A 16,748-nucleotide genomic window follows, 5' to 3' on the forward strand; every position below is an offset into this window, starting at 1 on the left:
CTACTCATGTTTTTCGATTATTTCGTGCATAACAACGATTATCATTATATGCCTTTTCTTCTCACTACCCTTCATTGCACCGGGTTGCTATGGACCCATTGTGTTTCCCTTAATTCTGCACTGACTAACGCAAAAAACACAGAAAAAATGCAACGCTCCGCCCAGTGCTCGTAGAAATCTTAACACGAGGGAGATGCGGCGAGAAAGATAATAGCCTTAATACTTACTTCCTTTATGAAAAAAAACGAAAACAAAAATGTTAAAGTAATAGAGGCTACCTATGCAATCAATTCCAAATCTGAAATCGCACAAGACTTGTAACTCGGATGATTCACAATGCGCCCGGTGGCGCGAATGGCTAGCGTGTCAACCTCACAGCTCTGGGGTCCTGGGTTCAAATCCAGTTTGGTCCACCAGAGTAGAGTTTGCATGTTCTCCTTGGGCCTGCGTGGGTTTCCTCCGGGTGCTCCGGTTTCCTCCCACATTCCAAAAACATGTATGGTAGGCTGATTGGACACTCTAAATTGCCCGTAGGTATGAGTGTGAGCATGCATGGTTGTCCGTCTCCTTGTGCCCTGCGATCGGCTGGCCACCGATTCAGGGTGTCACCCGCCTCTGGCCTGAAGTCAGCTGGGATAGGCTCCAGCACCCCCCGCGACCCTAATGAGGATAAAGCTGTTTACAGTGCAGTTGAATCAAATGCGGAAGTAAGATGCGGAAGCCGGGGCGATGGTGTGAATTTCGAGGCATTTAAATTTGAAATTTGACACTTTTCCGAAACGGTTGCTTAAAAAAAGTGATACATTTTGGGGGATTTCCGGAGTTTAGGGAGGTTGTCCAGAGGCCCGGAGTTTGCGTTGCTTGTCGGGTGAACTCTGGAAATTCCGGAGAAGTTGGCAGCTCTGCGAACAGAGCTAACAAGAAAGAATTATGAGTCCTAAGATACAAGGTGAAATTTGCAGAACAAAGGAGTACTTTTGTCGAAAACCAAATACAAGGATTAAGTATAAACAAGTAAAATATAAATGTGAATACATACACAATTTCAGCGACACAAACAAGATACATGATCAGTGTGAGTAATGTCAAAAGGGTTATAGACTACATAACATAGTATAATTGAATGGAATGTTGCTTTTTCTGCATGTTTTCCAGGTTGTCAAAATGCTGTAATGTTTTTAATCTTTTTGTTCCGCCATCTATCAAGGAGTATACAGTAATCCCTCGATTATCGCGTCTTCACTTATCACTCATTCCCTACTTCGCAATTTTTTTCCGCTATTAATTATATATATATATATTTTGTAAAAGTTCATAAAAAAATCACGCTGAAACTCGTAAGCAGAAGCCGCTCTTGCTACTAGGACTCAGCAATGAAGGTATTTTAATTTTTTAAAAGTTCATAATAATGTGAAAATCCACGCTGAAACTCATAAGCGGAAGCCACTCTTGCTATTAGGACTCAGCACTGAAGGAAAAAATAATTATTTATTTTTTCTATTATAGCGGTGACCCTACTTTGAGATTTTTCGATTATCGCGGCCATGTCTGGTCTACATTAACCGTGATATTCAAGGGATTACTGTGGGTGTTTACTGTGAGACAGACAATCTGAGTCACCCACTAGTCGTTGATCAAGTCGCCAACAGCATGACCAAGACATTGTCTGAAAATTTACTTCAAGTACCAAAGTGCTGGAGCCAATCCCAGCTGACTTCAGGCACCAGGCGGGGGACACCCTCAAATGGTGGCCAGCAGGGCACGAGGAGACGGACAACCATTCACGCTCACACTCACGAAACGTGGTCCTAGGGCAAAACAAGAATTCGTAGGCCAGACATCATGAATGTGAAGAAATTCATTACTTTTCATTAATTTTACCAATTCCAAGATGGCGCCGTTCACGCGGGAGCCAGTGGAAGTAGCTCTGTACACTCTTATGTTTTTCGTGATTTACAGCCCTTCTATCTTTTTTTAATTGCATTTTAATATTTCTTAATACAGACGCTCCCCTACTTACGAATGAGTTAGGTTCCGAGCGATTGTTCATAAGTTGAATTTGTTCGTAAGTTGCTCAGTGCTATATTTTGTATTATAATTTATGTTTAAGGCCTATATAAGTATATTGAAGGTTTATATAAGTGCATTTGTATGTTTAATGCTTGTATAAGTAACACGCATTGGTTTGTACTGAAAAAAACATTTAATAACATGTAGAGAATACATACATTAGAGAGAGAGAGAGATTTACTAGAAACTGGCCGAAAGAAGCTATCTAATGACGATTGGAGGTTTTTTTTCATCATAAATGATGCGGTAGCACTGTATGGCATCATTCAATTGATTTGCAAACTTTGTGCAACGTTCAATATTTGGGTCCTGCTGCTCGATCTTTCTGTTTACAAATGGTACTGATGGTCGAACGATTCAAGTTGTATTCACGTGCAACGCTCACCACTTTCTCACGCGCATCAAGCTTCGTTATTATTGCCACTCATTTCAAATGAAATGGCTTGCCTCTTCCTTGCACCTCCCTCAATAGAAGCCTTTCGCTTTTCACCAACCATGTTGAATAATGGATGCACGAGATATTTAATGATAAAAATGAAAAAGGTTCTTTGCGCACTGGAGATACGTTCACCCACTTCCGCACTGCAACGAACTGGGCAGAGGAAGGTAGATGCTGGGTGAGCTGAGCTCTCACAGCGCCAGGCGTCGGTATCAGCGGCGGAAAGAAGCACTACTCGGAAAAAGGCGCGCAATACAAATTTGAACTTACGAACATTTTTCGACATAAACGCAATTTGCAGACATGTTCGTATGTACCGTTGTTCGTAACTCGAATGTTCGTAAGTAGGGGAGCGTCTGTACATTCCTTTTTGCTTTACTTTGTACTTTATACTTTTTACTTTAATGTTTTTACAACTTTCCTTGTTCTGTTAGCCTGGCTTCTTTCGGCTACTTCTTTTTTTGGAACCATTCAGCCATGCCTATGCTGTCACACACATGGGACTACCATGCACCTAAAATTTCCCGCTGACGAAAATCAGAAATCTTACCTTTTTTTCTTCGTTTCACGATTGTTTTGTTCAAACAAATTTATTCATTAGAATCCTTCAAATGAAGAGTTCCTCTCTCTCTTTGTCTGTCCTCTTGTTATGATCGCGCCGTGTCGCTGGGTCGTCGCAGCGCGATCGGGGGCATCTGTTACGGTCGCGCCGCGTTGTGCGACGCGACCGTGGATGTAGGTAGACCCAAATGCAGGAAGCAGGAGAGGACGAGGCATTCAGCGTGATACGGAGTCCTTTAATGAATCAACCAAGGCGTGGAAACAAACGTGGCCGCATGCAGCGCGCATACGGACAGAGGCAACAGAATAACGACAGCTAGCGACCGCTAGCAACCGCTAACAACAGTCAATGATAGTCAACGATAGTGAACGATCCGGCGACGTGTGATGACGCGTCGCTACTTAAATACAGGAAACGAAAGCAATCAATGGATTGGCTACAGCCGGTATGCGTCAACGGCAACCCAGGAGGGCCAAAAGGGCCACTCCTGACACCTCTCAAACATCTCTTCGTTGAGAATCCTATCAACGTGCACGCTTCCTTCATCCACTTCCTCTTCCTCCCACAACACATCATCCGATTGGCTTTACGAGATGACGTAAAATCCGTGCGTCGGCTCTACGAGATGACGTAAAATCCGTGCGTCAAAGTGAGTTTGACAATGCTTTTTTCGATCGAAAATTTGTAATTTATTTTAGTTATTGATTATAACACGCACCCCCAACTATTGGAATTAATTATATAGCAAAAATCTGCGTGTTATATTCGAGTAATTACGGTAGCTGTTACAATACGCAGCGAAAGGAGCAACACCTCGGTGCCGCCAGGGATTCGGAGCTGGACAAAAGTGCCAGGAGAAGAGGCAACGCTTCTGACCAACCATTCCATCGTGGGATAAGATGGAAGAGCTGTCGGCGCTTACCAGCAACGGAGTCGAGTTCTGCCCTGCTGCTGTTTTCTTCAGCTCCAGACTACTGAGGAACTGTGCAGATAAGCTTGGAAGAGTGACTGCATATTCTCTACCTCGGTCACAGTCTGCAGAAGTTCCCCATCTTGTGGAAGACTTCCTGTGTGTGGTTCCAGTTTTTGTTTCCATTTTCCAGTTTCCATTTACTTTGATTTGCTTTGAACTTTTTGCTTTTGCTTTGTTGTTGTGCGGCCTTTGCGACTGTACTGTCTAACTTATAACTATGCCTTTTCTTGCTACTGTCACAATGAAATTTCCCGAATACGGGATGAATAAAGTTATCCAATCCAATCCAATAGTGTACAGAGGAAGTTGTCTTATCTTTATTGCACAACAGAACAACAAAAATACTTTAAAAAATGACAATATTTTATATTTTCTTTCCTTTTAAAGTAAGGTAACATATTTACTTTCATAATTACAAGTAAAGTAATTTTCTTATTCGCAGAAGTTTGAAGTTTCAAATATGAAAGAAAAAGATGTGTTAGTTATCGTGATATTATCGATATCAACTGCTATTTATTTATTTTGGTCGTGATAACAATTTTCGCCATATTGCCCAGGCCTACTGCAAGTCTTTTCATTTTTTTGTCTTTATGCTTCCTCAGAGCACCAGCACCTACGTTATAACCCTCTGAGGGACAGTTGGATCCTGGTCTCAGCTCACCGCATTAAAAGACCCTGGGCCGGTCAGGTGGAAAAACCTCAAGAGGAATGTATACCGAGATATGATCCATACAATCCACTATGTCCTGGAAACACACGGGCTTGTGGAAAGGTAACACCCAAGTCCTGGTGGCCCACCACAGTAATATGCATATGACTGTCAGAAAAAAAACTTTCAAATGTATATTTGTTTTGTCTTACTAGACAAATCCAAATTACAAGACAACTTTTGTTTTTGAAAATGACTTTCCTGCCATTCAGCCAGATGCTCCAGATTTTGGTTAGTCCTTTAAAGCCATTACAGTGGTACCTTGAGATACGGGCTTAATTCGTTCCGGGACTGAGCTCGTATGTCGATTTTCTCATAACTCAAACGAACGTTTCCCATTGAAATGAACTAAAAACAAATTAATTCGTTCCAACCCTCTGAAAAAACACCAAAAACAGGATATGTAGGCAGGATATGTAGGCAAAACCACCTCTACATCAACACCAGTAAGACAAAGGAGATGGTCATCGATTTTCGGAGGAATCCTCAACAGACCACTCAGGTGAACATCCAGGGTACAGACATTGAAATCGTGGAGAATTTTAAGTACCTGGGTGTTCACCTCAACAACAGACTAGACTGGTCCACAAACACAGATGCCCTGTACAAAAGGGGCCAGAGCCGCCTCTACCTACTGAGGAGTCTACGGTCCTTTGGAGTGTGCAGGACACTGCTGAGGACTTTCTACGACACTGTGGTGGCCTCTGCAGTGTTTTATGCAGTGCTTTGTTGGGGATGCGGGAGCACGGAGAGGGACAGGAACAGGCTGAATAAGCTGGTCAGGAGGGCCAGCTCTGTTCTGGGCTGTCCTTTGGACTCTGTGGAGGAAGTGGGAGAGCGGAGGATGCTGAGCAGGATGATGTCCATCATGGACAGCACCTCCCACCCCCTGCATGAGTCTGTGGAGTCCCTCCGAAGCTCCTTTAGCAATAGACTGCGGCACCCTCATTGCAGGAAGGAGCGCTTCCGCAGATCCTTCCTCCCATCAGCTGTCAGGCTCTTTAACAAAAAAATGGCTGGGTGTTAAGACCTACCGTATGCATGCATGTACATTTATGTGTATGTATGTATGTATATATGTCCTAAGCAACACGCTTATTTAATTATATATTTATTCATGTATTTATTTCTTGACCTACTTATTACCTATCTATTACCTATCTATTTATGTCTAAAATGCCTTTCCTATTCCTGCATCCTCACCCTCTTGCCACTGGAACAACGAAATTTCCCGAATACGGGATGAATAAAGTTATCCAATCCAATCCAATATTGGATTGGAAAAAATGTTTTATTTGTTCTAATTCGCCATCTATTAACAAATTAACACAACTATTGGTTTAATATTACTAAAATGTGTTTAATAGTACTAAAATTATACGGATTTCGAAGGGGGGAGAGAGAGAGAGACGGACAGAGAGAGTGGAGGAAGAGGGGGGCCTTTTTCCACGGCAATACGCTCGTAACATAACATAAACAAATTTAAATAAACTTGGATTACGATGGAGACACACTCAAAAATAAGTTTAATCGACTAAAATTAATTGTAATTTTTTTTGACATTTTGATACCTTTCTTCTCCCGGGTTGGCTCTTTTTGCCCCGCCTCCACACTGATTTTCAGTCAATATCGAGGGTTGTTTGAGTTTGTACTTCCTTCAAAATATTCCCAAAATGATGCACAAAAATGTCCTCACAATAGGATAACGCACGGGCACTTGCCAACGAGAAGTGGTATATATGCCATTCGCACTGACGAACGGGGAAAAAACACAGAAAAAATTCAACGCTCCGCCCAGTGCTCGCAGAGACATTACAAACGGAGTTGCGACCAGAGACATTACACGAGGGAGTTGCGGGGAGAGGGACAGCGCCCATGACGTTCTTATGAGCAGCATCCGCTGTCTGCTCGTATATCAAAATGTGTCTCGTATCTCAAGATAAATATTTGCCCGAAATTTTACCCGTATCTCGAATTGCTCGTATGTCGGGCCACTTGTATGTCGAGGTACCACTGTATTTCACTTTGGTAAAAATCTATTGGTAATGTCTCTGAATTTTTGGTCAGACAAGATTCTTGAAACTAACACAAGACGATTAAAATAGAAATTCTTATAATCTTTTTAATGTTGTTTTAATGGTGTTTTATTGTACAGTATCATGTGATTTTCCACGAAAAAATATAATTTTGTGCTTAACAGTTTCAGAACAACACCCTTTGTTCCAGTCTAAAGCTGCCAGAGGCGTGTGGTAAGAGAGAAAAAAACTATTTTTGTTTTGGTTTGTTGTTGTTGCAGTAAACCAAAATTAAAGCATCACCCGTTTTCTTTTAAATTCTAAGTATGGCTCTCAATGAATAACATTTGAAAAGTTGAATTTTTAAGGCTCTCTCTGTCAAAAAGGTTCCCGACCCCTGTAGTAGAAGGACCTAAACCTGGGGAAGCAAACTGGGACAAGGGCATGGAGTGCTCTACCAAAACCTTTAATAACTAAGGCAGGCTCTTCAGAAAATAACATGGACTTAGAATTAAATAACAAAACCAAACCTGACATGGAAAGACATGGGGAAACGAGGAACTTGGAACATGGCATATGTACTTCGAGTATTAGTAGACAAATCAGGGTAAAGCAGACGATCCGACAAAGACTGAAAAACACACGGTGTATATAGACAGATGGGTTGATTACAAAATACACACACCTGATCACACGAGGGTTGGGAAACCATGGACACAATAGGCGAAACGCATACGATAATCACACAGACAGCACACACAAGGGGAACGCACACACATCCACCCCAAAACCCCAACTAAACCTAACAGTTCAGAGATTGAGGGTTCAAACCCCAGTGGGTTCCGACTCTAAAAGATGGGGTGGATTACACAATTGAGATGTCTGAGTGTGTTTATCTAGGTGCGATAAGACATCTGGCCTTGTGTGGTGTGAGCGTAGGTGTCATTCCAGCTACCAATCCAGCTTACTTTGATCTATAGTTTCGGTTCACACTTTTTTTCCTTGATTTATTCCATATATTTTCAGTAAAGTAATGTGTTTCCATCCCTGGACTGATGTGACACTCCCCCTCATGAAAAAAGGAGAAATTGTCAATGTGGTTGACAAATGGGCAGAGCTCACGGAAGAACTGGGAGCCACATACCCATGGGTTCAGGTATGGGTTACTCCTACTATTAGCCAATCATCTTACATAATATATAAACAACATACCTGTACTGTGTGGCCCGGCGGTGATTAGCGCTAGAACGGACGTTTGGTAGAATGGACGTTTGGTCGCCGGGTTGTTACGCTGTCAAATTATGACAGAGTTTACTGTTGATATTTTGATATTAGATATTAAGATATCAAACTCTCTCTCTCTCTCTCTCTCTCTCTCTCTCTCTCATGATTATAATTTTGAGAGCTGGTTTCAAGAGTAACAACACGGCGCCCAAACGTCCGGTCGACCAAACGTCCGGGGACCAAACGTCCGAGTACCCTGTGCCATCAGGGAAGGAAAAAAATCCATTGATGAAACACTCTGTCAACCTCTGCCAATTGCTCCCCTTATCAATAATTGCAATGCCCCTCATTAATTGATCATAAACCGTACAAATGCAATGCAGCACATACCGTATTTTCTTGCATAAAAGGTGTATTTGTAACTAAAAAAGATGATGACTGAAGAAAGGGTACGGCTTATATATGCACAAATTAGACTTTACATGCACGAAACTGCAAGGTGACAAAGACAAAACGCCATAATGCAAGACAATGCAGCCGATACGGTCATTTATTTTAAAATTGAGAAAGGATAACCAGATAAAACGCTAAATATTTTTTTTTTTTATGTCTATGAATGAAATTTAAGAAAAAAATAAACCGTATCTTGCATAAAACGTGAAAAAACTCATGATGCCTGCCATTGCTCGCTCAGGGCGCCGCCATCTTACCTTTTACGGGTAGATAAACGTGCTCTGACTGTCCGGATGCGAGTAGCCTTGATACATCTGTTCGTAGTGTTTACCATGTCATCACATCCCAATAGTTGTTAAGGCTGATCAAAGGTCTTGCGGTCGATCATTAAAATATCAGCCTTGTTACCTGCATTTTGTGTATCTCATGCTATTATTGCATCCAGAGACTTGGTGATTAGGGATGGTATGGCAAAACCAGACCCCTACGGACACACTTCCTGGTTGACTGCTCACGTGACTCCTTTTTTTATTTCGTCCACGTGCAGGCAACACTCTTTCGGACCACAGAAAGAAAAGATTCTACAATAATTATGGTCATAGCTCAGAAATACCACGTGATTATTTTTCTTCAGATTTTCCCTTCAAAGTAACACATTTGTACTCCCTATTAAAACCAGGAATATGGAGGTGAAAATTGTGAATCAGGGGGGCTTCTTATATGAGAGAAATGGTGAAATTCAACAATTTGAAGGCAATTTTAAGGGTACGGCTTATGCGCGAAGGCGGTCAATATGCGAGAAAATACGGTATTCACTCACATAGGGCGCACTTAAAAGTCTAAAAAAAAAAATCCCTAAAGTCCACATGGTGCATAATCAGTTGGTGCTCCATTTGTATGCACTAATTTCAAGATTTTGTAGATGTCATGTATGACGCTGACAGCTTGACTGTCTGGATACATTGGTTGCTGACGCGCTATATTTATATAGTGAAAAGGCAGACCTATGAAAGGGTAATGCGCATGCGCATATCATGCTTAATGCATGACAATATTATCAGTTGACGTTGACGTTTTCGTTTGCTATCAATGACCGAGACGATCTGGATTAGAGCTGAAAAGGGTAAAACAAGATCAGTTTTACAATAAACGTACTGAAAATAGTTTTAGAGTATTTTAAAGGTGTCCTCTTTATTTGTTGGAACGAAAACCTGCACCCACTGTGGAGTAGCTTGCCCACTCCTGATCGACTCTCATCAGACAACATGACCTTCCATACTCTAGATTCCAACCCAATTAAGGAATTTTGGGATGTGCTGGAGATGTGTGTTTAGGGTGTAAATAAATCTTGTGACTTTGGAGAAGCATATTGAAGTAATGTCAAGCGGTGGTTTACTTGCTTGACTTCCATGCATATTATTTGTTTTGTTCTCTCTATCCTATCCATTGTAAGTCTGAATTACATATATTTACCTGTACATACATCATAACTATCACAAAACATCCATATTTTAGTACAATGCTTATGTGTGACAGCAAGAGTAATTTAATTGATCTTTTTTCTATTTTTTTCTTTAGATTTTTGAAAATAAAGGAGCTATAATGGGTTGTTCCAATCCACATCCTCACTGTCAGGTAAAAATGCAAACACTCAATATTTATAATATTGGCCAATGTAAATATTTGAGCATAAAAATAATTACATTACCTATATGGTAATATAATATATGGAATATCCAAGAATTCATGTAAAAACGGTCACGTTCAGTCATGTTTCGTGGACAGGCAGTAAATAAGAAATAAGGAAGGACCCAAATGGAGGGAAACAGGGAGACACACTAAGGCAGGAATGTAAAAAAACGCAAACACTAACCATGACAAAAACAAAGTACAGTAAATAGAACAAAACAAAAACACATGCTCAGTTTGACCATGTATGTACTGTCGATTTCAAGACCTAACCCTATAACTAACTAAGAAAGGCTAACGAAATGTCACTCGGTTTCCCTACCTGTGCCACCAGTGACGTGGGGTGAGGTTCATGTCTAGTGAGACAGAGTAAGAGTAACAAATAGGTGAACCTACAGCTTATTAATTATTTGAGGAAAAAATAGAAAATATAATTTAAGTAATGTAATTAAGAAAATAAGTTTAAAGGTGGGCGACCCAGATGGTGAGTGGTTAGCGTGTCAGTGGTTCGTGCATCGGCCTCACACTTCTGGGGCCCTGGGTTTGATCCCAGGTCGGTCCTCTTGTGTGCAGTTTGCATGTTGTCCATGGGATTGTGTGGGTTTTCTCCGGGTACTATGGTTTCCTCCCACATTCCAAAAATATGCATTTTAGGGTAGTTGAACACTCTAAATTGCCGCTACATATGAGTGTGAGCGTGAATGCATTTTCTGTGTCCCCATGCCCTGCCATTGGCTGGCCACCATTTCAGAGTTCCCCTGCCTCGTGCCCAAAGTCAGTTGGGATAGGCTCCAGCACACCTACGACCCTAGTGAGGATAAGAGGTTCAAAAAATGAATGAATTAACTTAAAATGTTATCGTCTTACCTTTACTAATAAATGAAATCCATGTGCCCCTCCTTTTGAATAAAGCACCGATAACTTGCCTGAAAAGTCCTCTTTATCTTTCTTCAGTTCTAAAAGTCTGTCTGTCTCAATGTCTTTGTTGGCTTGCTAATACTATCACTAATTGTATTGCTTGATGCCGAGGAGTGCGCTAAATTAGAACCCCTGGTCTCACTATCCCCACCCTGAAATGAGGCCTCATTCTGCTGTTGTGTGCTCTGCCATGAGACTATATAATATATATGCTGCTTTGGCACACTATGCATTGAGACCATGTTGCTGTCCATCTGCATGTGACTACAGTGACTCCTCGGGTTATGACGTCGATCAGTTTCTGAGACATGGTGTAACTCGAATTTTGGTGAAAATCGAAACATAAAAATAAAATATAAAATACACTTACACTGTATGACAGTGCTTTGTATATACAGAAAGCACCCTCCATTATTATTTTAACATATATAATTCAATATACATCGCACAAATGTATATCATTGAGAGGAAATACCTGATGGCCTAAGCCAGACGTGGGCAAACTACGGCCCGCGGGTCATATACGGCCCGCGGGTCATATACGGCCCGTTAGGCCTTTTAATCCGGCCCGCCGACGTTGTCCAAATCATTATTATTATTTTTTTTTTTTGCGGTCAAAATACAGGAAATCATTGGATGACCTGCATGAGCAATTCTGCCGTCGGTTTTGTGATTTTGGAAAAATTGACAGCTGGTGTCATTTCCTTTCTCACAAAACCCGAAAACGGTTCCACATGAGTTGCAGTTGGAACGGATTGATCTCCAATGTGACAAGTTCAACTCCCTGAAAGTCTCGGAGTTTTAGGCTTCATTAAGTGCAGCCAAATTTCCAAACATCCAGAAGATGGCACAGAGAATTCTGGTGTTATTTGGCTCTACATGTGTGTGAACAGACCTTTAGTCTGATGAAAACCAAGAAAGCACCCCATAAATCCCAGATGAGTGATGAGTATGTTCATACTTTAGTCCTTTTTTCTGTTTATGTTTCATATGTACTGTTAACGGATGCAGTTTTTATATGTACAGACGCTCCCCTACCTACGAACATTCGAGTTACGAACAACGGTACATACGAACATGTCTGCGCATAGGTTTTTGTTTTTGTTTTTTTATTTTTTCCCCCTTTTTTTTCCAAGATGGTGCCGTCATGCGGAAGCCAGTGACAGTAGCTCTGTATATTCTTATGTTTTTCGTGTTTTACAGCCCTTCTATCGTTTTTTAAATTACATTTTAATATTTCTTAATACATTCCTCTTTACTTTACTTTGTACTTTATACATTTTACTTTAATGTTTTTACAACTTTCTTTGTTCTGTGAGCCTGGCTTCTTTCGGCTACTTCTTGTAGTGCTTCTTTCCGCCGCTAATACCGACGCCTGGCGCTGTGAGAGCTCAGCTCACCCATCATCCACCTTCCTCTGCCCAGTTCGTTGCAGTGCGTAAGTGCGTGAACGTATCTCCAGTGCACAAAGAACATTTTTATCATTAAATATTTTGTGTATCCATTATTCAATATGGTTGGTGAAAAGCGAAAGGCTTCTAGTGAGGGTGGTAGTGCAAGGAAGAGGCAAGCCATTTCATTTGAAACAAAAGTGGCAATAATAAAGAAGCTTGATGCGGGTGAGAAAATGGTGAGCGTTGCACGGGCATACAACTTGAATCGTTCGACGATCGTTCGTTAATTTTTTTTTCAGTACAAACCAATGCAGGTTACTTATGCAAGCCTTAAACATACAAATGCACTTATATAAACCTTCAATATACTTATATAGGCCTTAAACATATATTATAATACAAAATATAGCACTGAATCAACTTACGAACAAATTCAACTTATGAACAATTGCTCGGAACCTAACTCTATCTTGTGCTGACCCGGCCCGCCTGTCAAATTTTTAAAGTCAATGTGGCCCCCGGGCCGAAAAGTTTGCCCAACCCTGGCCTAAGCCATATAAACTTTTATATGAGATATACTTTTCAAGGAGCCAATATAACGTGGTCTACCTTTTTTCCAGGGCACTGAACAAGCTCAGCAGTTATGTATGCTGATCTTCATTGAAACACATTTTTCAACATAGTGTGGGCATGTAGTAATCGTGCTTGGACACACGGTGGCAACGATTGACAGCTCAAGTTGAATATGCTGGCCTAAGCCTTTTATACCAGAGGTCTCCAAACTGGTCCTCGAGGTCCGCTGTGGGTGCGGGTTTTTGTTCCAACCGATTCAACACAAACAGTTCAACCAATTAGGTTTCTGCTGAAACAAGAAGCACCTGACTGCTATCCACTGATTGCACTTCTAAGAAACCAGATTGGTGGAAAGGCTTCCTTTTACAGGTTGGAACAAAAACCCGCACCCACTGCGACCCGTTCTGGGAAAAATACAACAATTGCTTCCAAATGTACGACAGAGCCGCCTTTTCTTCCCACATTCCGTGTTGTCTTTTTAGTATGCAGTACCCCTACTTACGAATTCTTCTCCATACAAAACTTTTTGGTTACGAACCCCTTTGATATTCAAATTACTGTTCCAATATAGGGCGGCACGGCAGCTGAGTGGTTAGCACATCGGCCTCACAGTGGGGGACCTGGGTTCAAATCCAGGTCGGTCCACCAGTGTGGAGTTTGCATGTTCTCCCAGGCCTGCGTGGGTTTTCTCCTGGCACTCCAGTTTCCTCCCACATTCCAAAGACATGCATGGTAGTCTGATTGGACACTCCAAATTGCCCCTAGGTATGAGTGTGAGCGTGAATGGTTGTCCGCCTCCTCGTGCCAGCGATTGGCTGGCCACCAATTCAGGGTGTCCCCCGCCTCTAGCCCGAAGTCAGCTGGGATAGGCTACACCAACCCCATGTAACGACCTTAGTGATGATAAAGCGGTTCAGAAAATTAGAAATAGGCAGGTGCATACATTTGGGCTTGTTTTATTGATTTGAATACCTTTAGCACTAATTACTGGAACACAACATTTGTTTGGTAAGCTCATTGACCATTGACCTACATACACAGATGAAGCCAATCATGAGAAATGGTATTTAAGGTGGCCAGTTGCAAGTTGTTCTTCTCTGAAGAGTGCCAACATTGGAGCCTCAAAACAACTGTCACATGACCTGAAAACGAAGATTGTTCAACATCATGGTTTAGGAGAAGGAGAAGGATAAAAAAAAAACTAGCTCAGAGATTTCAGCTGTCAGTTTCCACTGTGAGAAAAATAGTGAGGAAATGGAAGACCACGGGCACAGTTAAGGCTCGGAGTGGCAGAATCTTAGATAAGCAGAGGCGAAGGATGTTGAGAACAGTCAAACTCAACCCACAGACCAACTCCAAAGACCTACAACATGATCTTGCTGCAGATGGTGTCACAGTCACAGCGCACTTTGCACAAAGAGATGCTGTATGGGAGGGTAATGCGGCAGAAGCCTTTTCTGCGCACATGCCACAAACAGTCACTTGAGGTATGCTAAAGCACATTTGGACAAGCCAGCCTCATTTTGGAATAAGGTGGATAGGACTGATGAAACTAAAATTTAGTTATTTGGACATAAAAAGAGGCAGTATGCATTGCGGAACAACACAGAATTCCAAGTGAAACACTTTCTACCCACAGTAAAATTTGGTGGCTGTTCCATCATGTTGTGGGGCTTTGGGGCTAGTGCTGGGACTGGCAATTTTGTTAAAGTTGAAGGTCGCATAGATTCCAGTTAGTATCAGCAGATACTTAGAAACAATGTTCAAGACAACGACCCTAAACACTTCTCAAATTCTACTAAGGCATTCGTACAGGACAACAAGTACAATGTTCTGGAATGGCCATCTCAGTCCCCAGATTTGAATATTATTGAAAATCTGTGGTGTGATTTAAAGCGGGCTGTCGATGCTCGGAAACCATCAAACGTGACTGAACTGGAGATGTTTTGTAAAGAAGAATGGTTAAAAATAGTCATACCTCGAATTACGAATGCCTCTAGGTACGAAATTTTCAGGTTACAATTTTTTTTATTTGCAAATGAGTGACTCGAGATACGAAAAAGATTCAACTTACGAAATCCCCTAAAAAGTAAATGCATTTCCTGATCCGCTATTTTATTTTGAAAAAATTGTCGAGGATGCATTGATTCTCACTTTAGAACATCACTACCCTCTACTGGGCTCTCATATCATCGCTGTCATTCTATCTCATATAATGACAATAAAAGCATTCAATTCTATTCAATTGGCTGTTTCACAACAACCACTATCCATGTTTCAAGATTCTCTCTTACACACCTGTCAACCTTGACTAAATGCTCCTCTTATTAATGATTGCAATTCCCCTTATTAAGCAATTAAAAACTGTACAAATGCAACGCGGCACATATTTTCACACACACGGCACACGTAAAAGTCTAAAATGTACTACAAAGTGGACGGCTTTCGGCCCTGGTGGAACGGGCTCTTGCCGCCATCTGGCGGACAAACACGGGTATTACGTCTCCCATAATAACAGCCGCGGAGGGAACTATTTCACTGGTTTAGGACACATTTTCATATGCTTTTTTTGTTTTAAGAATAAATCATTTCCTTATAATTTTCTCTCATTTTTGTTTCCTCACATCTTTCATACAAAATTGGGACATCTTGACCAATTTTAAAGGGTTTACGGTAATCTGTCAAATATCGCGGCTTCAACTATAGCGGTTTTACTACATCAGTGTTTTTTTCTGGGGGATTTTTTTTTGTACGTTCATAAAAATGTGAAAATCCACACTGAAACTCGCAAGCGGAAGCCACTCCCCTTTCCGCCGCTTGCTACTAGAACTCAGCACTGAAGTAAAATAAATAAATAAATATTTTTTTAAAGTTCATAGAAAAGTCAAAATCCACGCTGAAACTCGCAAGCGGAAGCCACTCCCCCGTCCTCTGTTTGCTACTGGGACTCAGCACTGAAGTAAAAAATAATAATAAGGATGACCCTACTTCGCGGTTTTTCATTTATTGTGGCCATGTCTGGTCTACATTAAATGCGATAATCGAGGGTTTACTGTAGTTGGTAGTTGTGTGAGGACCGTGGAACAAATGAGAGAATTTACATATAAAGTACACCTCCACTTACGAAATTTTCGATTTACCGTATTGACTCGCATAAAAGCCGCTTTTGAAAAATGATGACTGAATCAAGGGTACGGCTTATACGCGCATAAAAACACGACATGTAAAAAAACTGCAAATTGACGGCGCCGCCGCGACACGATGACGTCACTTAAAGATGGCGTCCTTGCGTTGGCGCGTGACGTCATGAGTTCGGACGATACTTTCATTTATTTCAAAATAGAGAAAAGATAAACAGATGAAACGCTAAACAACATTTATTTTGACGTTTATGAATGAAATTCAAGAAAAACAACTTACGTATCTTGGATAAAACGTGAAAAAACTCATTCCCGTCACTGCTCGCTCGGCACGGCCATCTTACTGTAGTTAAACGTGCTCAGACTGGCCAGACGTGAGTACACTTACTATTGCTCGCTCGGGGCGCTGCCATGTTATCATAGGTACATACTCTGACCATAGCGTTTATCATGTCAGCACACCATAATAGTTAAAGCTGATTGAAGGTCTTGCGGTCGATCGTCAAAATATAAACCTTGATACTCCTACACTAATTTGGTGCTCGCCGTCATTCCGGCTGGATTAACAAAAGAACTCCAGCCGCTAGAT

At 41.4% G+C, this 16,748-nt stretch overlaps 1 protein-coding gene across 2 annotated transcripts in view; it reads left to right on the plus strand.

The window, feature by feature from the left end:
* The window catches only part of galt (galactose-1-phosphate uridylyltransferase), a 51,203-nt gene that overhangs the window by 2,124 nt on the left and 32,331 nt on the right, over positions 1–16,748 (plus strand). The window contains exons 2-6 of one of the 2 annotated variants that reach the window (XM_077623275.1): positions 4,647–4,816; positions 4,909–4,984; positions 6,954–7,002; positions 7,795–7,924; positions 10,024–10,080. In XM_077623275.1, the coding sequence (XP_077479401.1) occupies positions 4,647–4,816; positions 4,909–4,984; positions 6,954–7,002; positions 7,795–7,924; positions 10,024–10,080 (482 nt within the window). The remainder of the gene's footprint in view (positions 1–4,646; positions 4,817–4,908; positions 4,985–6,953; positions 7,003–7,794; positions 7,925–10,023; positions 10,081–16,748) is intronic. The other variant, XM_077623276.1, reaches the window with a different exon arrangement.

The sequence above is a fragment of the Stigmatopora argus genome, chromosome 16, assembly GCF_051989625.1.
Source record: "Stigmatopora argus isolate UIUO_Sarg chromosome 16, RoL_Sarg_1.0, whole genome shotgun sequence".
NCBI lineage: Eukaryota > Metazoa > Chordata > Actinopteri > Syngnathiformes > Syngnathidae > Stigmatopora > Stigmatopora argus.